The sequence below is a fragment of the Gymnodraco acuticeps genome, unplaced genomic scaffold, assembly GCF_902827175.1.
Source record: "Gymnodraco acuticeps unplaced genomic scaffold, fGymAcu1.1, whole genome shotgun sequence".
Taxonomy (NCBI): domain Eukaryota; kingdom Metazoa; phylum Chordata; class Actinopteri; order Perciformes; family Bathydraconidae; genus Gymnodraco; species Gymnodraco acuticeps.
The window spans coordinates 774712-801049 of NW_022989854.1; the positions used below are offsets into that span (position 1 = coordinate 774712).

A 26338-nucleotide genomic window follows, 5' to 3' on the forward strand; every position below is an offset into this window, starting at 1 on the left:
ACTGGTGTTTTATTACAAGTATCGGCCGGAGAATTTCACATCACAAGTCACAGCAGCCAGAGGTTCTGACTGCACGGGTGGGTTGCCACATCAATTCTGCAGCGCCTCTCTCTCTCGATAGCCGTTTTAACTAGTTCAGAGAGAGTAAACAACATATTTGGGGAGATAGACTAAACAGCTGGGCACCCTGAATCACTTGCGTCTGACCCTTAATGGCCTCGAAGCCAGCGTTCCCACAACCGTAAACCATTTTGTGACCGAGAGTTGACCAGTCATAAACTGGTTTATCAAGATAGCTGGAGCCTCCCATTCCTTAAGAGAGATAACAGACTCAGCCTGTTGCCCATAAACGTCAACAGGCGATTGTGATTCCCTCACAGTTATGATGTTGTTTCAAAAGTTCAGGTGTTTAACAGTCTTATGGCCTGTGGGATAAAACTGTCTCTGAGTGCAATCAAGGAGTGAGACTGTGTTGCTGAGTCTGGTGGTTTAAGTCCGAATGCTGCGGTACCGCCTGCCCGATGGCAGCAGACAGAACAGTTTGTGGCTGGGGTGATGGGGGGTCTTTTGTAATCCTAAATCCTATGTGACAAGTGATGTAGTTCATTTCCAGGATATAATTAGCCTTTTACTTCTGGTAATTGTATTTGCGCTTCATAAATCATAAAGTGTTATTAATATGAGGACAATATCCTCAATTATTTTTGCAATATTCCCAAATAGAATGGAAACATCCCATTGCTCTTTGTCGAGAGAGCCCTTGCAATGTTAACTTGAGGGCCGGCCTACAAAAATACATCGTCAGTGCACCACTCTATTAAGCTGGAGAATGGGGGTTGTTTCTTAAACCTGCAATAATAGATATTTTGGCCATGGGGCGGCAGCAAAAACTACATAGGGGATAGGACCCTGAGAGTTCAACCAGAGAGGAGAATAAAACGTGATTATCAGCCTGAAGTCCCCTTACTCTCAGATATAATGCTGAAACAATAAGTAGTTCACTGATATATGACCATCAGCAGAACATTTGAAAAAAATTGAGAATGGACTGATTGTTGAAATGTCCCATATTTGTGAAACAAAAGCGTCACACTTAAACTTCTGAAATATGAGTATTTCCTGCTTCAGCTGCTTTTTATTGTGTAGTCTCGGACTCTGCAAAGATTTGATAAACTTAAATCAAATGTTTTTTGTTTTTTATTACTTTATAGGTGAATTGATTAAATTAGTCAATATAAATGAACAGACTGATGAAATTTCAATGAAAATAAATGAATGCGTAATAATATTTAATTGATGTTATATTGTTTATTTTGCATCAGCTAGGTTCTAAAGTATTCATTCATATGTTTCTTTCTATTTCTTGGTGTATCAAAGTCATCACATACTACGTCATAAAGTATGCAGTATTAAAGGTAGGGTAGGTAATTCACTTCAGAAAAACTTTTTGTTATATTCCATGGAATGCTCTTAACATCCCGATAGCAATGAATAAATGAAATGCTTGACAATAAATATATACAAATATTTCATCTGTGGAAGCCGTGGCGCTGTAAAAAGCAAGTCCAATTATCTGCCCTGGGCCGCGTCAGATACTTGTGGGGGGGCTCTGTTTGGAGGTGCGAGGGGGGTTGGGATCTCATTATTGGACCTTAAGGGCTATACTGTATATGAGGCTCTAAAGTTCTGCTCTATTATCTGTATCAAATGCACACATTGATGCCACCAAATGACACAGTAAAAAGAAAAAGTACTACAAATAAGTTCATTTACATCTTAAATTATTAATATATACACACATTTTTTTTTTAAATATCCAACCTTCAAATTGCTATTTTAAATTAACATTGCTCTGCACACTTGCTAAAGATCATTTGTGTGGAAATCTCAGTTCAAATGTCAGTTGCACAAGTATGGTGAAAAGTATTGAGTAAATCTCACTGTAAACTATTTAATTATGACCGATCATAACTCAGCTTTATGCACACACATACATTTAGCATGGTTTAAGAAACGGGCTCCGTGTTACAAGACGGATCGGGGGGTTTGGCGGCACCGCTGCAGACTCTTTGGACACACACACACACACCGCCTCAGACTCTGCACGGAGGAGCCACAGCTAAGTCCGGGCGGTAATGCAGCTCGTGATCGGAGCAGGCACACGTTCACTAAGCCAAACTATATCCGGTCACAGAGATCTGCTATTTTAAAGTAAAGTCAACACATATCGACCCTAAATATAGTCTATATTAAGAACGAGAAAAGTTTTAACATATATATCGTTTTTTGTAAACATATGACAAATGTGCGAGGGTGGTGAAGTCAGAGCATCGTTCTATGTGCCGGGGCTGAGCCCCGGACAGCCCGGCCCAATTTAACCCCTGCTGACAGTGGTTCAGCCTGATCTTGGGAACCCTGAATCTTCTACCAGACGGTAGGAGCTGGAATTCTGGGTGGAGTATGTGGGTGGGATCTAATAATGAACTGCTCATATATGTTTTGGAGAGATGGATGTTTTTTGACCCCCATTTTCATAGCAGTCTGTACCAGGCGAGCGATCTGTGACTTCGACTGCACTGTCAAGTTACCATACCAGGCAGTGATACCATACCTTATGATCAGCGACGTGCAGTCAGGGGAGGCAGAGCTTCACCTGTCATACTCCAATGTAACGGAAAAACAACTAAAGAAAAACTAAATAGTAATAATAATAAAATGTCTCCACTGATCTGTGTTGTAAATGTGATTTATGTTTGATTCCAATCGCTTTTTATAGTCAAAATCAGCAAATTGGCCGAGCTCCGCTACAACTCCTACATGGGAGCGATGAGGAGTGAGGCAGGGACGACCTCTGCCTCACGTAAACCCACAGTAACTGGCTCGAGCGCGGGCACTAATTTAACGCGGGCACTTATTTTGTGAGCGCGCTCAAGCCAGTTACTGTGGGGTAAGGTGAGGCACAGATGAGCTCTGCCTCACCTCAGAATGCGTCACCCCACAGAAACTGGCTGGAAAGCGGGCCCTAAGCGCATGCCTGCACCATCTCACTGTATGTCACCAATGTAATGTTTGTAGATCCCTTTATTACATTTATCCTCGCCATCCATAGTCTCTAAATAACTTATTTCACGTATATGATATTTAGGCCCGCTGGTCTCATCATACAACGGCAATGAAAAAAGCACCAGGGGAGGCAGCCATAACCTCTGCCGCACTGAAGGGGGCGCACGTGAGCCCACATGGTTCTTGTTGCTACTGTTATTCTACGCAGAGGCAAACAACAAGCTAGACTTTTAAAACTAGAGGAAGATAAGGAGGACTTTTACAAAAAAGTAATAGAGATTGTTGTCCTTGTCCAGAAGGAGAGCATGGACTTCATCTTCAAGTCAAGGTAAGACCCCAATTGTAATGAAAATGGGATCTTACTAAGAAAGAACAATCCAATATTTAGATTGTGGGTATCCTTTTGTTGAACAGTCTGTTTAAAATGAATCGAAGCATCAGACTAAAAAAGCTTTTGAAAATAACCGAATATTTCGATTAAGGTCAAAATATAATATTTGTAAATCTGACTCTGAAAGAGTCAGTGCGTCACCAGCCATGAACCTCACCGCACGTCACTGCTTATGATGCTCTCAAACACTGCATGATAAAACAGTAACAGTAACAAGAACATATGTTCAACAACAAATACTTTTCCCAAACCTAACCCATAATTTGGTTTTTAGCATAAAGCTTAGTGAGTTGTTTTACCGTCTACAGACAAGTATTTTTGTTCGACAACGTTAAATAGAATGGTTCCTAGTTTAACTTTGGAAGTGCTAAATATTTCCCATACTTACTTTAACCCAAAACTTTTCCTAAACCTAACCAAGTAGTTTTGTTTCTTTAACATAATCAGGTAGTTGTGTTTCATAATGATAAACAGAATAAATGCACCTTTGAGAGTCCTGTAGTTTCAGTTTTTTGTAGTTTGTAGTTTTTCAGTTTTCAGAGGTGTTGGCTGAAGGAAATAATGGATTACCATTTGCATCAATGTTTTCACACGTTTAACTGGCAGCCCTGTTCTGATCTTGCAGCACTTCCATCTCTTCACTGTGTTTCCAATTAGATTTAGATTTGTTCTGTAACTCTGTGAATGGTTGTCTCTCTTTGGTTTTATATAATAATGATTTTGACTGGCTACAACAAAGAGTGCTGACAACAAGACCTTTAATTGGGTCTGTCTCCCCATGTCTCAGGTCTAATCAGCAGAGGAGTCACACAGTGGAACTGAGTGAGACATTCAAGTTTAATTGGTTTCCCCGCTGCTTATTTCTGACACTGATCGATGAAACTCACTGGAATGCTGTTGAAATAGATGACACTGACCTTTTTAATGTACCCACTAAGTGTTTCGCTATCTATTCCCACACGGGAGATGAGCCAATTTTAAGTGTGTGTTTTTCTAGTCCAGCCACCCCCATGCTTCTTTAATGTGGCTCTCAGGCTCTTGCATCACTCTCCTCACCCGGCCTTCACACTGCTTTTTATCTTTGAATCTGAGCGGAGCATCCCCGGCTCACCGTGTCTCTTCCTCCTGCAATCATATGCTTTTCATTCAAGACATCAGTCGTGACTATGGGCAAGATGGCTTTGATTACGTTTGGCTACATTTCAATTTGATTCCTCAATTCCTTCGCTTTTGAAAGGCTAGCAGAAATTGCGTGACTTTGACATATTCAAAGACGACGTTAATCAGAAGGTTTACCTATTAGAAAATGTTTCTCTCCATCTCTGAAATGCTTCGCCGATTGTTAGACTTTTACATTTTTTTATTGAATGGACATTGTGATTTTTTCGGGTGCTTTGCAGTGTCAGTGGTTGTTGCCAAGGCTGCAAGATCACATTTTCCTGCAGGATATTCCACTGTTATGTCAGGCTCCTCAGGTGCATCTCCATTTGTAGAACAGCCAATAGGAACACCTTAGTAATCATGGAGAAGGTAATTGATATTGTGAAACTACTATATCAATTAATATGCCTGCATTGAAACTTACTTGTTACTTAATAATGATAATAAATCATATTTATATAGCACTTTACCCAGTGCTCAAGGATACTTTATATGCAAACAGATACCGTATGTAAGTAATCGGGAAAATGTGCAATAATATTTGATTTTAATTGATCATGCATTAATGTGAAACAATAATAGATGTTACTGTTGTCGTTGGTTGAGGTGAAAACATGTCATTATGATTTTTGTGCTTTGAACTTCGTGTAATAATAACTGTCAGACACATGTAGTGGAGTAGAGGTTTAAAGAAGCAAGAGAAGAACAGACTCAAGTAATTACAAGTATCTCAAATGTGTACAGTATGTAGTACTTGGGTAAATGTACGTGTGATATAAAAAGAGAATGTTTGTTTCCTCTGATTATTTTACACGTTGTAAGTGCTTAAGGTCAACACAACATGACGAGCTTCCTGCTGTGTTTCATACCTACGGGTCTTTCTGGTTCATACAGTAAATCACTAGCTAACATAAGATTAGCTGGATTAGTACCAGCAGTATTCTCTGTCCTCTTCTATCCCCACACTTCTCTCTCCTCAGCCTCAGGCTGTCTCTCCTGCTGGGACTCTCATTAGTAATCCCAGCCCCCCCCCTCTCCGATCTCCTCCAATCTCTCCACAGCCACCCTGCAGTTTCTCAGAAATCTGAAGCATTTTTATGCATAATGTAAAAGCGTCTCAGTCCTCCTGCATCATGTTTGCTCAGCTGGCAACTCATTGTGTGTTAATCCAGTTGTTGTGTTTGAGAGGCAGAGCAGCCTCTCAAACACTTCTTATTCAGAGGTACAAATATATCATCTTATATCTCCAATCTCTCAACGATGAAACGCTGAGCTCAGAGTTTTGGGTATGGCAGATATCCTGTTTCATAATGTTTATGTAAGATTTCTTTTTTTGTTTCCGCAAAGGGATCAATAAAGTTTAATCTCATCTCCAGAACGACTTAAATTAATTTGTGAATAATGCGGTCTCTCTTATTGCCAGTTTAAAGTCAAACCAGTCATGAAGAAGTCCTACAGTAGGCTGTTAGAGTCCTTAGTGACACGCTGAACAGGATTTACAACGACAGAGCAAAACAGAGAGAAAATAAATATAGATCAATTATATAATTGAATTTATAAGTACTTTAATTAATGAGTCTGGTGGAAGTATTTACTCAAGTTATCACATTGAAAAGACTCAATAGTTATGTAACACTCCCCTCTTAAAATATCTGTTGCCTCTGAGTTCATTAAACGTCCTATTCCTATGGTTGTCCCTTTGGGAGGACTTGAGGTTAAAAAACACACGTGCAGAGGAGCCGGGATTTATCTTCTGGTTGGTGGACAACTCACTCCACTTCCTAAAGCACAGGCAGTGTCAGGTGTTAACATCTGCCTCTCCCCCCCCTTCTCTCCTCTCACCTTGATCTCTCTGCGCGTCTCTCCAGGTTTGAACACCACAGTTCCCTCGTTGTACTCGTAATCCGAGCCAGCGTTGGCTGAACCGTCCTCTGTCTTGTAGTCCACATAGAAGGTATTCTCTCCCAGACCGCCTACACAGCAGCAAACATACATACATTTAATTTAATAACATTTAATCATAACTCACAATGTAATAAAATCAGATGTACTTGTAACCAGTCTGTCAGGTGTGTGAAAACTGGACCAGTATTCCAGGTTCTTAAAGGATGGGTAATAAATGAAGTCGAACACCAGAGTGAATGAAGTGAATACTGAGATTTTATAAAGAAATATATATACAGTGGGGCAAAAAAGTATTTAGTCAGCCACCAATTGTGCAAGTTCTCCCACTTAAAAAGATAGGAGAGGCCTGTAATTTTCATCCTAGGTATACCTCAACTACTGTATGAGAGTAAAAATCAGAAAAAAAAATCCAGAAAATCACATGGACCTTGAAATCACATGGACCTTGAAATACTTCTTACGAAGCCACTCCTTCATTGCCCGGGCAGTGTGTTTGGGATCATTGTCATGCTGAAAGACCCAGCCACGTTTCATCTTCAATGCCCTTGCTGATGGAAGGCAAGGCAAGGCAAGGCAAGTTTATTTATATAGCACTTTTCAACACAAGGCAATTCAAAGTGCTTTACAAAAAATGAAAGAGATTAAGAAAATGGCATTTAAAATCAGTCATTAAAAAGAAAAGCTAATAAAATAAACATTAAAAGAAAAAATACATGGATAAAAGTTACAGTGCAGTCAATTAAACATTAAAAGAAAAAAGTACATGGATCAAAGTTACAGTGCAGTCTAAGATATGAATAGTTCAATTAAAAGCAGCGACAAAAAGAAAAGTCTTCAGCCTGGATTTAAAAGTAGTCAGAGTTGCAGCGGACCTGCAGGTTTCTGGGAGTTTGTTCCAGATATTTGGAGCATAATAACTGAACGCTGCTTTACCATGTTTAGTTCTGACTCTGGGGACAGAAAGCTGACCAGTCCCTGAAGACCTGAGAGATCTGGATGGTTCATCATTTAGCAGGAGGTCAGAAATGTATTTTGGGCCTAAACCATTCAGTGCTTTATAAACCAGCAGCAGTATTTTGAAATCTATTCTTTGACACACAGGAAGCCAGTGTAAAGACTTCAGAACAGGAGTGATGTGATCTACTTTCTTAGTGTTAGTGAGGACTCGAGCAGCGGCGTTCTGAATCAGCTGCAGCTTTCTAATAGATTTTTTAGTGAGACCTGTGAAGACACCATTGCAGTAGTCGAGTCTACAGAAGATAAAAGCATGGACAAGTTTTTCCAAATCCTGCTGTGACATTAGTCTTTTAATCCTAGATATATTCTTTAGGTGATAGTAGGCTGATTTAGTAACTGTTTTAATGTGACTGTTGAAACTCAGGTCAGAGTCCATGACTACACCTAGATTTCTGGCTTTATCTGTTGTTTTGAACATTGCAGACTGAAGCTCCAAAAACCATTACCTCAGTGTTATCTTTGTTTAATTGGAGAAAGTTCTGACACATCCAGTCATTGATTTGTTCAATGCACTTACTCAGTGTTTGAATTGGAGCATAGTCTCCTGGTGAAATTGTTACGTACATTTGTGTGTCATCTGCATAGCTATGGTAACTTATTTTGTTGTTTTTCATTATCTGAGCCAGTGGTAGCATGTAGATGTTAAAGAGAAGAGGCCCCAAGATGGAGCCTTGAGGAACCCCACATGTCATATTTGTCAACTCGGATGTGTATTTACCTATAGAAACAAAGTTGTTTCTGTCCTTTTAAGTAGGATTCAAACCAATTTAGAACTGTTTCCGAAAGTCCCACCCAGTTTTCTAGTCGGTCTAGTAATATGCTGTGGTCAACAGTGTCAAACGCAGCACTGAGATCTAATAATACTATCACTGAAGTTCTGCCACTGTCTGTGTTTAAGTGGATGTCATTAAAGACCTTTACAAGAGCAGTCTCAGTGCTGTGGTTTGGACGAAAGCCTGACTGGAACACATCAAAACAGTTATTTAAATGCAAGAAATTACTCAACTGTTGAAAAACAACTTTTTCAATGATTTTACCTAGAAATGGCAGGTTTGATATGGGCCTGTAATTGTTCATTACTAAAGCATCTGGATTATTCTTTTTTAAGAGCGGTTTAATGACTGCAGTTTTCAGGGCCTGTGGAAAAATACCTGAGTGAAGAGATTTGTTTACTATATGAAGTAGATCTGAGGCCAAAACATCTTTGAAAAATCCTGTTGGAATAATATCAAGGCAGCAGGAGGAGGATTTCAGAAGTTGTATAATGTCCTCTAGGTTTTTATCATTAATCTGATGGAATTGTGTCATGGTGTTTGAATTGATGTTAAGTGGAGATAGGGGCAACACATTTGCTGTTCCTGATGCAGAGGCACTGACTGCTTGTCTGATTTTCTGAATGTTGTCAGTGAAAAAGGAGGCAAAATCATTGCACGCCCTGGTGGATAGAAATTCAGAGGCTACTGACACTGCGGGGTTAGTTAGTCTGTCGACGGTAGCAAACAAGGCACGTGCGTTGTTTTTGTTTTTGGTAATGATGTCAGAGAAGAACGATTGTCGTGCGTTTTTCAATTCCAAATTATAAAGGCCAAGTCTCTCTTTATAGATTTCAAAGTGAACCTGGAGATTTGTTTTTCGCCACCTGCGTTCAGCTTTTCGACACTGTCTTTTTTCTGTTTTCACGGTCATGGCCTTTCTCCATGGAGATATTTTCTTCCCAGTCACTTCCTTTACCTTAGTTGGAGCAATGGCATCTATAACATTTTTAATTTTTGAATTAAAATGATCTACTAGCTCATTTACTGAGATGTTAGCAGGGGCAAGTGTGGAAGAACAATTCTGAGTAAACATTTCCCTAGTATTTTCAGTTAAATATCGCTTTGTGGTTACCTCTTTTTGAACGTTTTTGTGAACAGAAATAGAGTTCTCAAAGAAAACACAGGAAAGGTCAGAGAGTGCAACATCAGTCACCACAACCTTAGAGATATTCAGACCCTTTAAGATAATTAAGTCCAGAGTGTGCCCCTTATTGTGCGTGGGCTCCGTCACATGCTGAGTCAGTCCATAGCTATCAAGAACACAAAACAGTTATTTTGCCCCTCTGTCCTGGGGGTTGTCAACATGGATGTTAAAATCACCAACAATGACTAGATGGTCAAAGTCAATACACACTATAGACAGCAGTTCAGTAAAGTCATCAAAAAAGCTTGCACAGTATTTGGGTGGTCAATAGATATTTAGGAACAGAGCTCGAGAGGAGCATTTCAGCTGAAGGGCCACATATTCAAAAGAATCAAAGTTTCCATACGATGTCTTCCTGCATTGAAGGGAATCATTGAACAGAATAGCAACTCCACCCCCTTTCTTATGCATTCTTTCCTGACTCATAAAACTAAAGTTGGGAGGGGTTGATTCGATAAGAACAGCTGCACTATTATTTTGTACAATCCAAGTTTCTGTTAAAAACATAAAATCGAGATTGTGCTCAGTGATAAAATCATTGATTAAAAATGTTTTTCCTGCCAAAGACCTGACATTTAATAAAGCTAGTTTAAGTTTGTTAAACACACTATCAGTCATGTTTTTTGTAACAAGCTGTGGCTGACATGGAATCACTGCTAAATTAGATAAACTCACACAAACGTTTGAGCGCTTCCTGTTTCTATGATTCACCGCTCTTAATCTATTACCTATCAACACAGATATCGTTAAAGCTACTGGCAGGCAGGGCCCCGACATGTCCTGGAAAGTGTTGAGAGTGCCATACGCCCTTGAGCCTGGACCCATCACATATCAGTAAGAGTTTGTTGTGTTTTGTACACACACATCCTTATCAGGCTTCGGAGACTGCAGATGCTTTCTTGAAGGGAGGGGAGGTGGTTGACGTAGGCACGGTGATGGAGACGGGCGAGATGGTGCGGGAGTAGAGGACATGCTGCCAGGGGGTGGAGGTGGTTGACGTAGGCGCGGTGATGAGGACGGGGGAGATGGTGCGCGTCTCTGCAGTGATTTTGGTGGGCGTCGTTGAGGAGCGGGGGTAAAGGACATGCTGGATGGAAGGAGGTTGTCACTCAAAATCTCACGATACATAGCCCCATTCATTCTTTCCTTTACACGGATCAGTCGTCCTGGTCCCTTTGCAGAAAAACAGCCCCAAAGTATGATGTTTCCAACCCCATGTTTCACAGTAGGTATGGTGTTCTTTGGATGCAACTCAGCATTCTTTCTCCTCCAAACACGTCTAGTTGAGTTTTCCCAATCCTCTTCTGGATCATCTAAATGCTCTCTAGCAAACTTCAGACGGGCCTGGACATGTACTGGCTTAAGCAGGGGGATACGTCTGGCACTGCAGGATTTGAGTCCCTGGCGGCGTAGTGTGTTACTGATGGTAGCCTTTGTTACTTTGGTCCCAGCTCTCTGCAGGTCATTGACTAGGTCCCCCCGTGTGGTTCTGGGATTTTTGCTCACCGTTCTTGTGATTATTTTGACCCCACGGGGTGAGATCTTGCGTGGAGCCCCAGATCGAGGGAGATTATCAGTGGTCTTGTATGTCTTCCATTTTCTAATAATTGCTCCCACAGTTGATTTCTTCACACCAAGCTGCTTACCTATTGCAGATTCAGTCTTCCCAGCCTGGTGCAGGTCTACAATTTTGTTTCTGGTGTCCTTTGACAGCTCTTTGGTCTTGGCCATAGTGGAGTTTGGAGTGTGACTGTTTGAGGTTGTGGACAGGTGTCTTTTATACTGATAATGAGTTCAAACAGGTGCCATTAATACAGTTAACAAGTGGAGGACAGAGGAGGCTCTTAAAGAAGAAGTTACAGGTCTCTGAGAGCCAGAAATCTTGTTTGTTTGTAGGTGACCAAATACTTATTTTACCGAGGAATTTACCAATTAATTCATTAAAAATCCTACAATGTGATTTCCTGGATTATTTCCCCCCATTCTGTCTCTCATCGTTGAAGTGTACCTACGATGAAAATTACAGGCCTCTCTCATCTTTTTAAGTGGGAGAACTTGCACAATTGGTGGCTGACTAAATACATGTTTGCCCCACTGTATATATTGGCACAGGAATAAACAACATTCTTCTAAATAATTCCAATTGTTTTTAAAGCGCTTGACACTTGGGTGCACCCCAAATAAAATTAAAATAAACCCCCAAAAGAAAATAGTTATTTGTTCAGTTCCTGTAAGGTCCTCTCGAAATCCTACCACTGGTAGCGGAAAGATGAGGTGTTCAGGTTATCATTGGTAGCTCGCCATCCTCCTCGTCAGGGAGAAAATCCAGAGTCCACAATCCAGAAAATCCAGAATCTTCTTATCCAAGGGTATCATAAAAACCCAGCCGAGGAAAATAAAATAACTATCAAAACTCCCGCTTTCAAAGGCAGCTCCAACCTCCAACAACAGCCCCAGAGATTGGTCCACCGCCGTCCCGGTAAAACTCTTAATTTGCGCTGTTTTGTGCATATAATGATCACAAGTGTCTCCGTTCTTCCAGCGTGACGCTGCTCCCTCACACACAGTTCTTCAACGTGAGTGAGGAGGCGGGACTTGACGGATTTAAGTCCAACTCCAATCATGATTGCGTTATGAACCAATGAGCTTTGTTCTTAAAAGTTGACCATTAAACTAAAATATACTATAAAATAACTAAATAAAAACCTTGTAACCTTGGTTTATCCAGTGGGTTACACCCTCCCCCCTTAAATATATGCACGCCCCTGTGCATGCTTAAAGGGCTGCTGGGTAACTGGTTCTGTAACCGCATTAGGAATGTCTGTAAACCAATCTGTACTGTTACGATCATTAAGAGAGTTAACAATGGCCGTACTCAATCCTTGAAACAAGGAAGTAACAACAGAAACTAGTGGATTTCCAAGCTCAGGATAATGGAACCGACGTGACGGCTCACGTTGTCTGAGTGATCTCCTGACAGGAGTATTTGCTTCTGTCTGTTCCTCTGTCTTTCCTTGACTTGACTCCATTTCCTCATGAACAGTTGCCTCGTCTGGGTTTGTTAAATCTTCCACAGAAGGGAAATCTGCAGCTTCCAGTTCAGCAGGAATGACGTCTACAGGTTCTGAACTGGCTCCAGCTGAAGGAACATCAAGTAGGTCTCCAGGTAAGTTTTGAATTTTCATTTCAGGAATGATTTGTGGATCCAAGTTGGTGTCTTTGGGTGCTCATCTGCTCGTATGACAGATGTTTCATCACAGATGTTACCCTCTTCATCCTCCCTTTCTGGTGAGTCATGCACACTCAAACAACTTTCTCTTTCAAAGTCATTTTGTATTAATGCTTCTGGAACTGAACCCACATCGACACGGAATGGGTGAGAGTTCGCAGGTCGATTCATGCCTGTGACAGGTACTCGTTGTGTTTTGGTACTTGATACACTTTGACAAACCTCCTGTCAAGGACATCTGGTATAGTGTACCAGCTGTCATCATTGTCGGTGTCTGCAAACGGTTCCTCATCCTGTTGGATGGCACTTTGCTGTCTTGTTCTGGATTTCTTGGAACTACTTTTGGTCTTTTCTTCCTCTTTTTCAGTTTCAGGAAGAAATCCACAGTCAATCAATCAATCAATGTTTATTTAGCCCAATATCACAAATGTTACATTTGTCTCAGTGGTCTTCACAGTTTGTACAGAATATCAGTATGACAATACGACACCCTCTGTCCTTAGACCCTCACATCGTACAAGGAAAAACTTCCAAAGAAAACCCACAGTTTAAAGGGAAACATGGGAGAAACCTCAGGGAGAGCAACAGAGGAGGGATCCCTCTCCCAGGACGGACAGACGTGCAATAGATGCCGTGTGTAAATCGAGATAATACATTTACAACATAGGTAGTCCAAATGTTTGGAAATGCATGTGTCTATAATAAGAAGATGAATCCAAGAGGATGTCAGCAATCTTGTGGGAGCCATCAGGGAAGTAGTATGGTGAGGGTCTGGCAGGACCGCAGAGACAGGTTCAGCCACGACTCGAAGTCCAGGACTCAGATCCAGTACTCAGGATAGAGGATCCAGGACACACGACCACAGCAACAGGATTAGCCTCGACTCAGGATCCCGGCGTATATATGGACACAAAAAAAGAGATTTGGGGGAAGCTGGGTTGATCGGAACATGGGAGTTCACAGGTACAAACAGCCAGAAAGACGGAGTAAGGTGCCCCCCCCAACAGTCCAAGCCTATAGCAGCTAAACTAACGTGTCTACATACAAGCACTCCCTTAGGATAGGTTGAGGGAAAAGGATAGCAAGTAAGAAGTAGGAAACAGAGGTGGAGAGGCACACGCAGGGAGTCCCCACTGGAACCTGAATTGGTTAGAGGTAAGGAGTAGGTCTGTGGCTACGTTCCACACTCCCGGGCCGGGCTAGGCCATCTCTGCAACCTGTTACCCTCTATTAGAACCTCGAGAGGTCAGGGAGGGGAAAGGTTTTGGATAAAGTTTTAAATATAAGATCTAAGTTTTTAGGATTTAAGTGAAAGAGTAAGAACTAAAATGTATAGATGAAAAGGCACAATGTATCTACGTCAATGCACTCTTATTAGATTATTTTATTTTATCACTATAAGCTTTATCAAAAAGGAAGGTCTTAAGCGCACTCTTAAAAACGGAGAGGATGTCTGCCGCCCGAACACACACTGGAAGCTGATTCCACAAATGTGGAGCTTGATAAGAAAAGGCTCTGGCTCCCATTGTACTTTTAGAGACTCTAGGAACAACCAACAACCCTGCATTCTTGGAACGCAATGCCCTAGTAGGACAGTAGGGTATAATGAGTTCTTTAAGGTAAGATGGCGCCTGCCCATTAAGGGCTTTGTAGGCGAGAAGAAGAATTTTAAATTCTATCCTGTGTTCTATAGGGAGCCAGTGTAAGGCAGCCAGAACAGGAGTAAAGGTCTCGGTGTAATGTCCGGTTTGCTCCTTCCTCCCTTTCAGGTTTCACAGAGAAACTTTTCAGGTTTCACAGAGTAAACAGGTAAGTGTCCCATCCGTCTGTTAACTACATAAACTGTAGGTTCCCAACGATCTGCCAATTTATGTTTGTTTCGCAGCCGGAGATTACGAACCAGAACTCTATCTCCAACATCCAGTGTAGATTCCCTGACAGCTTTATCAAATCGCTTCTTGTTTTTCTCTGCAACCTTGTGAGAGTTTTGTTTCGCAACTTGTATGTGCAATAGGGAAAGTGCTGTACCTGTATGTTTCTTGTTTGTTTCTGTGCCATGTGATATGTGATCTCTGTTCTGTATCTATGACTGATTGACCTGAATGTTTTATGTGTATTATCTCAATGCCGAAGACACATTTCTCCTAAGGGAGACAATAAAGCTCTATCTTATCTTAACTTGATAGCTTTCTTCAAGGTTAGATTTAAGGTTCCTCACATATTGAGAGTGTGAGTCGGAGTCTTTGTCTTTTACTGGCAATCCAAAAGCTATGTCTATGGGTAGGCTTGGCTGTCTCCCAAACATTAGCTCATATGGGGAAAAACCAGTGACATCATTTCTGGTACAGTTGTAAGCATGAGTGAGAGGTTTGACATGTTCTCTCCACTGTGCTTTCTCTTTGTCCTTCAGAGTATCCAACATGCTGAGTAGTGTTCGATTGTAGCGTTCAACAGGGTTTCCCCTGGGATGGTAAGGACTTGTTCTCACCTTCCGTATGCCTGCTAATGCACATAGCTCTTTAATGGTATGAGACTCAAAGTCTCGACCCTGATCGCTATGTAGGCGTTCAGGAAAACCATTATGGACCAGGAAGTGTTCCCACAAGGTTTTGTCAACGGTGCTGGCTTTCTGGCCTCTGGTAGCAATAGTGACAGCATCTTTGGTAAAGTGATCTGTAATGACAAGTATATCTTTTGTATTTTGACTGTCTGGTTCTATTGATAGAAAATCCATACAGACCAACTCCATTGGTCTGGTGGTCTGGATGTTCACTAATGGAGCAGCCTTTTCCGGCTGGGTCTTCTTTCGAAAACATCGCTCACGTGTTTTCACTTTTCTCTCAACATCAGCAGCCATCTTCGGCCAGTAGAATCGTGATCGGGTAAGTTCCAGGGTACGTTCGATCCCTAAATGTCCCATGTTGTCATGGAGATTTTTGAGAACCGTAGTACAAGCTGAAATCGTGTTTCTCTCTCAGATTCACGTGTCCGATACAAAAGGCCTGATTTCATTTGAAACCTTTTCCACTCCCTGAGAATCAGACGCATTTCAGGGAATTCTGCTGTATAATTTGCAGGTAAGATGTTGCTGCATTCCATCAAGCTTAGGACCTTACTGATGACAGGGTCTTCTCTTTGAAGTTTTGTAAGGTTAGACTCGCTGTATTTTGGCACTGTAAAGACTCCCTCATTTGACTCATTCTCATCAAAGATAGCAATAATTTCTTCCGCATTAATGGCAAGTGATTCTACATAGCCAAAGGAGGTGGAGTGCTCCTGACTGAGTCCAACAGTGTGCCTTTGGCAAGTAGCTTTAACAATGTCTGGGGTCAAGGGCTCAAATTCTTTCTTGGATGCCAACAGCTGGGAGGTGAACCTGCCAATCCTTTGGCTTTACTCTTCTGAAATGGCATAATTTTCCAGTGCACCATGGGGTCGTCTAGACCAGGGGTTCCCAAAGTGGGGGTCGCAAGATGTTTTCAGAATCCTCTTGATGTGACCCCTGAGGTGTTTTTAAAAAAAAAAAAAATTATTATTTGTATTATTATTAATAATAATAACGTGTGCATAGACATTTTGTATTATGTAAGTCTGTTTAATAGGTAAGCGGGACAAATAAAGGAATTTTGATTCTGACAGATTCACGACGTCATTTGCAGCTCAAAGGTCACTTTACAGCACCACAGTAAATATCAGAGACGTAAAACACACATCAACTATATTAGTATATTTCTTCTGAACAGATCTTTAATACATTTTTCAAAATGAAACGTTGGTTAATACCAACTAGTGAGAAGGCAGACAGGCCAGCGGAGAAGGCAGCGGAGGAGAGCGGAGAGCCGCCATCACAAAGGCCGTCGACTTCTTGCGCGGGAGGAGGAGGAGGAGGAGGAGGAGGAGGAGGAGGAGGAGGAGACAACCGTAAGGCGGTCCATAAGCAGTCAGACCAGCATACATCCAAGTGTCGCAAGTATCGAGAGGAATACATCCAGTACTGATTCACACGCCTCATTATCAATGAAGCACAACATCCCCAATTTGTAGTGTGCACTGAGGTTCTTGCACATGAGAGCTTAAAGCCCGTAAAAATGCTCAGACATTTAAACACGAAGCACCCCTCTCTTGCTACTAAACCAGCAGAGTTTTTCCGCCGAAAGCAGAGAGCTTTGCAAGGCCAAAAGAAAGTTATAACTTATCAAGCAACAATCCCTACCAAGGCTCAAAAGGCATCATATGAGGTGGTATATTTAATTGCACAGGCAAAAAAGCCACACACAATCGGGAAACCCTAATTAAACCTGCTGCTATCGCTATGAGTAGGGCAATGCATGGGGATAAACATGTAGGCACGGGAGCTGGAAGCAGTGCCGCTGTCTGACGGGACCATATCCCGGCGCATCACGGACATGGCCCAGGATATCAAGTGTCAGCTGATTGATAGAGTGAAGAAAGGGAAATATGCTTTGCAGTTAGACGAATCCACAGATATGTCAAACTCTGCCCAACTGCTTGTTTTCGCCAGATACAGTTTTGATGGAAAACTTGATAAAGGACATGCTGTTTTGCACCCCGCTGGAGCTAAAGTGCACAGGCGAGGACATTTTCACAAAACTTGACAACAAAATAAAAGAAGAGGGACTGTCTTGGGATGAGTGCATCGGTGTGTGTACAGATGGTGCTGGAGCAATGCTGGGGAAAAAGAGAGGACTAAAAGCAAGAGTCTTACAAGTGGCGCCCCATGTTATCTTTAAGCACTGTATTATCCACAGAGAAGCTCTAGCGAGTAAAACGCTTGACCCAGAGCTTAAAAGTGTTCTTGAGATGGCGATACAAATGGTCAACTACATAAAATCCCATCCACTCAATACCAGGCTGTTCGCCAATCTCTGCAACAAACTGGGATCGGAGCATCAGGGCCTGCTGTTCCACACAGAAGTCAGGTGGCTTTCAAGGGGAAATGTTCTCAGCCGCCTGTATGAACTGCGGGACGAGGTGCGCTTATTTCTCACGGAGCATGGGTCCCAGCTCGCTGACCACCTGACAGACCCTGACTGGTTAACAAGGCTGGCATATTTGTCTTGCATATTTGACAGACTGAACGGACTTAACCTGTCATTGCAAGGTGAAAACACAAGCATCATGTCCTTGAATGATAAAATCTGCGCATTCAAGAGGAAAGTGGATCGCTGGACTGCGCAAGTTGAAATGGGCAGGATTGATATGTTTCCTGAGCTGGAGGAATTCATAGAGTAAAATGATCTTAGTGTTAACTCTGTGAAGAAGTCTATCACTACCCACCTGCAAGCCCTCCTGGAACACTTTAACAAGTATTTCCCAGAGGAAGCAGCTCCGGAAAAATATGACTGGATAAGATCACCATTTAGCGTAACGACCGCAAGTCATCTGTCATCCGACATGGAGGACGCACTGACTGAACTGTCAAGTGACCGCACATTAAAGACAGCTTTTAATGCGAAGACGCTTGCTGAGTTCTGGATTTCAGTTGAGAGGGAATACCCACAGCTTTCCAAGGCCGCGATGGACGTGCTGACGCCGTTTGGCTCCACATACCTGTGCGAAAAGAGATGAGAAGTGAGGCAGGGACGAGCTCTGCCTCACGTAAGCCCACAGTAACAGGCTGGAGCCCGGGCACTAATGTAGCGTGGGCACTTATTTTGTGAGCGCACTCAAGCCAGTTACTGTGGGGTGAAGTGAGGCACAGATGAGCTCTGCCTCACCTCAGAATACGTCACCCCACAGAAACTGTCTGGAAAGCGGGCCCTAAGCGCATGCCTGCACCATCTCACTGTATGTCACCAATGTAATGTTTGTAGATCCCTTTATTACATTTATCCTCGCCATCCATAGTCTCTAAATAACTTATTTCACGTATATATGATATATAGGCTCGCTGGTCTCATCATACAACGGCAATGAAAAAAGCACCAGGGGAGGCAGCCATAACCTCTGCCGCACTGAAGGGGGCGAACGTGAGCCCACAGGTCCTTGTTGCTACTGTTATTCTACGCAGAGACGGTAGACGCGAACAACAATCTAGACTTTTGAAACTAGAGGAAGATAAGGAGGACTTTTACAAAAATGTAATGGAGATTGTTGTCCAGAAGGATAGCATGGACTTCATCTTCAAGTCAAGGTAAGACCCCAATTGTAATGAACATGGGATCTTACTAAGAAAGAACAATCCAATATTTAGATTTTGGGTATCCTTTTGTTGAACAGTCTGTTTAAAATGAATCGAAGCATCAGACTAAAAAAGCTTTTGAAAATAACCGAACATTTCGATTAAGGTCAAAATATAATATTTGTAAATCTGACTCTGAAAGAGTCAGTGCCTCACCAGCCATGAACCTCACACATATAATGTGTTTAGGAAGGACAGACTGAAGGGAAAAGGAGGGGGTGTGTTGCTTTATGTGAGGAATACCATTACCTGTAGGGAGATTGCACTCCCAGCTAATATTGAGTTTGATTGTGTTGGTGTGGAAATCACACTGAGGAAATGTCCCTCATCATGATTTGCCTGTATCGATAACCGACCCCTAAGGTGGATTTCTATGATCAGGTAAAACTCATGCTGAATTCCTGTGACCCAAACAAAGAGCTAATTATTGTAGGAGACTTTAACATCAACTGGAATGATAAACAAAATAGAAAGAGCTTAAAACGGATCACGGATAAACACAACTTAATACAACTAATGGATCAACCGACCAGAATAACCAAAACCTCCAAGACTATGATAGATTTATTATTTACAAAAAAAGCTGACAAAATAGTTAAAACCTACAACTTACTGACTGGTCTTTCTGACCATAATCTTGTTCTTTTTGCCAGGAAACTCACAAAAAAAAGGTTCATGGCCACACCTAAAACCCCTGCCTTCGGTTCAACGCTTCATTCCCAAAAACCTGCAACAACGTTTTATGGAGGCAGTGAAAATTATTGATTGGGGAGACACTCTCTCCTCTGAAGACATTGGTGAAAACAGTAATCTGTTCATATCTAAAATTAATGATACAATGTCTTCCTTCTCAAGGAGAGGGTGCCTTAGGAAGGAACATCATCTTCCCTGGCTGAATCTACAATGCAGGAATCTCATGAAATCCAGAGACCAACTATTAAGGCAGAGCTTTAAATCCGGACTATCCACTGTTAGACATAAATGCACTCATGCTCGTAACAAGGTAACACAAGCAATAAGACAGGCCAAAGCAAACTTCTTCATCAATATAATTCAAGGTGCGAAAGGTAACGGTAAAAACGTTTGGCAAATCCTGAATAAACTATTAGGTAAACAAACCAAACAGGAAAATAATGCTCTAGAATTAAAAATCAATGATGCCCTGATAAAAGACCCTGCAGTGTTGGCGAGCTCTCTCAATGAGTATTTCATAAATAGTGCTCTGGACATCACAAAGCTCTTCCCACCATCTGAGGTCTCACCTAGCCCGACTGTGGATACATACCCCGTTTTTGACCTGGAGGAAATCACAGAGGTGGAGGTCAAACATATAATCTTAGGGTTAAGAGGTTCTAAGGCTAGGGATGCAGATGATTTCAACACCAACTTTATAAAGACAAATATCGACGGTCTAATAAAACCAATTAGTATGCTAGTGAATCAATCTATCAGCACGAGGGAAGTTCCATCATCCTGGAAGGTGGCCACGGTGACATCGATCTTTAAATCTGGGGATAAGGCAATGATGTCCAATTATAGACCAATCAGCATCCTCCCCTGTGTCTTTAAGAAAGCTGAGAAATGGGTGTCAAAACTAATCACCAAACATTTAGATAAAGGTTTCGCTCCACTCCACCCAATGCAGTTTGGTTTTCGTGCTCACCACTCCACTGAGACAGCTAACTGTGTCTTTGTGGAAAAGGTTAAATGTATGTTGGACACGAGCCCATATGTAGGTGCTGTCTTCCTTGATCTCAGGAAGGCTTTTGACACTGTCGACCACCAAGTGCTCCTTACAAAGCTGACTCATTTCAATTTTTCGGCAGATTCAATACATTGGGTTAAATCTTACTTATCGAACAGAAAACAGTGGGTTTTGGTCAACGGTACCAAACCCCCCTACCTTGTCAACCCTGTTGGCATAGGCGGCGCGTGAGGCTCAGGTTTGGGAAGGCTAAATCACTTTTTTTACCTGACGCTGCCCGCCTCCGGCGTCTATAGAAAAGAGATCAACTCAGTGAAAGCACCGCCTGCTGACCAATCAGAGCTCAGTGTGCGGAGTTTAAAGCGATCAAGTCATATTACAGGATAAAGGAAATACAGTTTAAACTGCCGTATGCAGAGAAGATGCCGACGTGTCACCCTTATCATTCATATCACATCATCAATCTGATCATCGATCATATAATATCATAATATATCATATTTCCTTATCTGAGTCAGCTTCTCCAGCCGTATCTGGCCGTGCAACACTCACAGTGTCACATACTGTATGCAGAAGTATTATTTTAAGCACATTAGGTTGACGAAACACTCAACTCAAATGTAATTAAAGTCAGATCCACTTGTGTCATAGATGGGGCAGTGATATCATAAACCTGTTGTACGCTTTCAAACACTCGTAGTTTATTTATTTTTTAACCAGTTGTTCTATATTCACCTTGCAGGTGCAACTATGTGGCTTGTATCCTGGATTATATGTTTAAGTCATGGATGTTTAAAGTCTACTTTTCATTAATGAAGTATGACGTTTCGCTGTCAGTACACTTGTCCCTGTTTCTGATTGGTCAAATATTGCTAACCCTGCCCCTTTCACATGAACGCGCTCTCAGCTGGAGAGAGAACCGCTGCGTCGTAGGACCGCAAGCGACAACGCACGCCACTGTGTGCACGGGCCGTTAGCGAGATCTCGTTTGTGAAGATAACTCAAACATATCCAGGGTCTGTTGAACCGGCTTCGTAGAACAGGGCACAGGTGGCTGCATAGCAGCGCTAATGTCAAAGACACAAACATTATACATTATATTTTTATTTTACCAGGATGCAGTGACACAAATATTTGGGAAGGCTTACGGCCCGTCCACACAGCGGCGTGCGTTGAAGCTTCCAACGCTTCTGCCCATTCACTTTGAATGGGGTGACGTCACTTTTAGCCGAACTGCATTTTGGGAAGTGACGTGGAGCGTTGCTGGCGTTGCTGGCTTCAAAAGTTGAGCAATGTTCAACTTTTGACGCCTCGATGGAGGCGTCAGCCAATGTAATCCCGTTTATGCACATCTGCCAGTACAAGTGCTAGCCAATCAAACCGCGTGTATGCTGGGAGAGACTACGCAGGTAATTTCCTCATATTCCAAAAAAATTGAGGGAAAATTCATTATAGTGGTAGTGAATCACCCGGTGCTGTATGATCAGTCTCTGTTCATCTACCGGGATACAAACCGGAGGAGCGAGGCATGGAGGGAGGTGGCAGAGACAGTGGATTAAACTGGTAGGTTTTCGCCTGTTTGGGGATTTTATATCCAGTTTACTTCGTTTTAACATTGCTATTGCTTTGTATGTCGGGGACGGGAGATTCATGAGATTGGTTGTTGGTCGCGTTGCTCGCAAAAAATCCCCAAGCTTCAGACACGCCCACCGCCAAGCGTCAACGCACGCCGCTGTGTGGACGGGCCGTTAGCCTTCCCTAGCCTACAGTACCCACCACCCCTGCCTGTTGGGGTTCCACAAGGTTCCATTCTTGGACCATTACTGTTTTCTCTGTACATTAATGACTTGCCTAATGTATGCCCTGATTTGAATGTACAAATGTATGCCGATGATGCGGTCATCTTTGTACAGGGGAAAAATACTGAAATAATCACATCCTGTCTCTCAAATGCATTGGACAAGGTTCTGTCAGGGTGCGTGGAAAAGGTAGGACCAAAAAGCAGTATTAACAAAAAGCGAGCTTTAATTTACAAAAAAAAGCCAATGACAAAAGAAAACGAGACAAAGTTAGCATTACAAAAAAACAGGGGAGCACGAGTAAATAATCCAGGACCAAACTTCAAGGACAAACATGGAGCGTGACATGAAGGGAAAGACAAACAATGAACCAACACTGAACACAGGAAGAGACAAGACTAAATACAGGGAGGGGTAATCACAAGACGAGAAACAGCCGGGCAGGGGAGGAGAAACACAAGGGCCACAGGTGAACACAATCAGACAACTAGACACACCAGGGAAACTAACGACAGGAGGAAAAACACAGGGAGAAGGACCAGACAATAAACCAGGAGGAAACCATGACAGGGAGAACAGCAAAACACCCAAACCTAGACATAAAAACGTGACATAACATGAATATCGTGACAGAACTCCCCCCTCAAGGGACGGATACTAGACGTCCCTAAATACCAAAAAAAAAAAATCCAAAGGGGGGTCCGGAGGACCAGGAAGGGATCTCAGGCGGACGGCCCGGGGGCAAGGCAGAGTTCGAGGAGGCGGTCTCGGGCGGACGGCCAGGGGGCAAGGCAGAGTTCGAGGAGGGGGTCTCGGGCGGACGGCCCGGGGGCAAGGCAGAGTTCGAGGAGGGGGTCTCGGGCAGACGGCCCGGGGGCAAGGCAGAGTCCAAAAATGGGCAAAGACCACAGCGGGCGAACCCAGGGGACCGGGCACTAGGGCGAAGGCAGCGGCAGGAAGAGTCAGGGGGCCGGGTCTGAGGGAGAGGACCGTGGCCGAGGACCGCGGCCGGGAAAGTCAGGGGGCCGAGCTCGAGGGCAAAGACCGCGGCTCTCAGGGGGCCGGGCTCGAGGGCGAAGACCGCGGCTCTCAGGGGGCCGGGCCCGAGGGCGAAGACCGGACAGCTCCGGAGGCCGGGCAGGACCCGTTGTCAACCGGACTGGAACCGGAGCCGGTGGGACAGGTGTCGGCAAGATCCCCCACGGAAGAGGACAAGGAGTTGGCAGGACCCCCGGCGAGACAGGTGATGGCGGGGCCTCCAACGGAACAGGACATGGGGTTGGCAGGACCCCCGGCAGAAGAGTAGTCGGCGGGACCTCCAACGGGACAGGACATAGGGTTGGCAGGACCCCCGGCAGAAGAGTTGTCGGCGGGACCCCCAGAGGCACAGGGCACAGGGTTGGCAGGACCCCCGGCAGAAGAGTAATCGGCGGGACCTCCAACGGCACAGGACATAGGGCTGGCAGGACCCCCGGCAGAAGAGTAGTCGGCGGGACCTCCAACGGGACAGGACATGGAGTTGGCAGAACCCCCGGCAGGAGAGCAGTCGGCGGTATCCCCAACGGGACAGGACATGGAGTTGGCAGGACCCCCAGCGGAACCTCCAACGGCACTTGAGTGGGGACTCGAGAGAGGGCTTGAGAGGGAACTCGAGAGGAAACTTGAGAGGTGAATTGAGAGGGATCTCGAGAGGGAACTTGAACGGAGACTCGAGAAGAGACTTGAGAGGGAACTCGAGCGGTGACTTGAGAGGGAACTCGAGCTGTGACTTGAGAGGGAACTCGAGCTGTGACTTGAGAGGGAACTCGAGCGGTGACTTGAGAGGGAACTCGAGCGGTGACTTGAGAGGGAACTCGAGCGGTGACTTGAGAGGGAACTCGATAGGGGACTCGAGAGAGGGCTTGAGAGGAGACCTCGAGAGAGGGCTTGAGAGAGAACTTGAGAGGTAACTCGAGAGAGGGGACTTGAGAGGTAACTCGAGAGGGGACTTGAGAGGGGACTCGAGAGGGGACCTGAGAGGAGACTTGAGAGGGGACTTGAGAGGAGACTCGAGAGGAGACTTGAGAGGGGACTCGAGATGAGACTCGAGAGGGGACCTGAAAGGGGACTTGAGAGTGGACTTGTGTCGGTCGGTACGCCGACAGGACACGGGAAGCTGGCGTCGGCTGGAGAGCCAACAGGATATGAGGTGCTGGAGTTCGCCGGTACGCCGACAGGCCTCGGGGAGCTGGCGTTGGCCGGTACGCCGACAGGACTCGGGGAGCTGGCGTCGGCTGGGGAGCTGGCGTCGGCTGGAGAGCCAACAGGAGACGAGGTGTTGGAGTCGGCCGGTACACCGACAGGCCTCGGGGAGCTGGCGTTGGCCGGTACGCCGACAGGACTCGGGGAGCTGGCGTCAGTTGGAGAGCCAACAGGAGACGAGGTGCTGGAGTCGGCCGGTACACCGACAGGACTCGGGGAGCTGGCGTCGGCTGGTAAGCCAGTCCTGGAGCCGAAACTGGAGTAGGGACCATGGCTACTGGGGCCGGTACTGAAGCCGGAACCATGGCTGCTGGGGCCGGAACCATGGCTGCTGGGGCCAGAACCATGGCTGTATGGGCCGGTTCTGGAGCAGGGACCACTGGAGCACATGCTGGAGTCTTGGTCTTGCGTCTCCTAGAGATTCTTTGGAGGATCCATGGGCCTCCCAAGGCCTGGTCATACCCCAGGAAAGGGTTAGAGGCTTGGGACAAGTCCTCAGGACATCTTGTGAAAGGTTGTAGCCACTCAGGCAACATGCTCCTGAGCCAGGGCTTGTGAGCAACCTCCTGACGTGCCTCCTTCAACGCAGCCTCTCTCCCCCGTCTAGATGAGGCGCCATTCCAAGTATAAAAAATGTACTCCAGAGAGTATCCAAGACATTCCGCCTGTAGAGCAAAATAATCTGAGTCTGCTGAGTCCACAGTTGGTTGGTTCATTCTGTCAGGGTGCGTGGAAAAGGTAGGACCCAAATGCAGAATATAACAAAAAGCGAGCTTTAATTTACAAAAAAAAGCCAATGACAAAAGAAAACGAGACAAAGTTAGCATTACCAAAAAAACAGGGGAGCACGAGTAAATAATCCAGGACCAAACTTCAAGGACAAACATGGAGCGTGACATGAAGGGAAAGACAAACAACGAACCAACACTGAACACAGGAAGAGACAAGACTAAATACAGGGAGGGGTAATCACAAGATGAGAAACAGCCGGGCAGGGGAGGAGAAACACAAGGGCCACAGGTGAACACAATCAGACAATTAGACACACCAGGGAAACTAGCGACAGGAGGAAAAACACAGGGAAAAGGACCAGACAATAAACCAGGAGGAAAACATGACAGGGAGAACAGCAAAACACCCAAACCTAGACATAAAAACGTGACATAACATGAATATCGTGACAGGTTCAACACTGGCTGAACAACATTTGCTTACAGTTAAATGCAAAAAAAACAGTATGCATGATGTTCAGTAAACGACCAGTCAAAATCGAAGGATCCAATGTGTTTTTAAACAGAGCAGAAATATAACTAGTCCCCCACTCCAAGTATCTTGGAGTCATACTGGACTCGAACTTGACTTTTAAGAAACATATTAAGAAAGTATCCAATACCGTTAAATTGAACTTGCAAAAATGTTAAACAAATTAGACCTTTCTTAACTGTCGATGCTGCAAAGTCATACCTCCACTGTATGATCCTATCCCATATTGAATACTGTTTTACAAACTGGTCGTTTGCTTGTGCCACACACCTGAAACCAATAGAACAGCTGTACGAGAGAGCTATCCAAGTGTTTGACAGAAAGCCAAATTCATACCACCACTGTACCATCCTTGAAAAACACAATTTCTTGAGTTTTGACAATTTTAAGTCTTTTAAAAGTA

General features: G+C 43.9%; 1 protein-coding gene across 1 annotated transcript in view; it reads right to left on the bottom strand.

Annotated features, from left to right (window-relative positions):
* The window catches only part of LOC117561906 (sodium/calcium exchanger 2-like), a gene marked incomplete at its 5' end in the record, with an annotated part of 291101 nt that overhangs the window by 65162 nt on the left and 199601 nt on the right, over positions 1 to 26338 (bottom strand). The window contains 1 exon segment of the mRNA XM_034239574.1: positions 6458 to 6588. Coding sequence (XP_034095465.1) covers positions 6458 to 6588 — 131 coding nt within the window.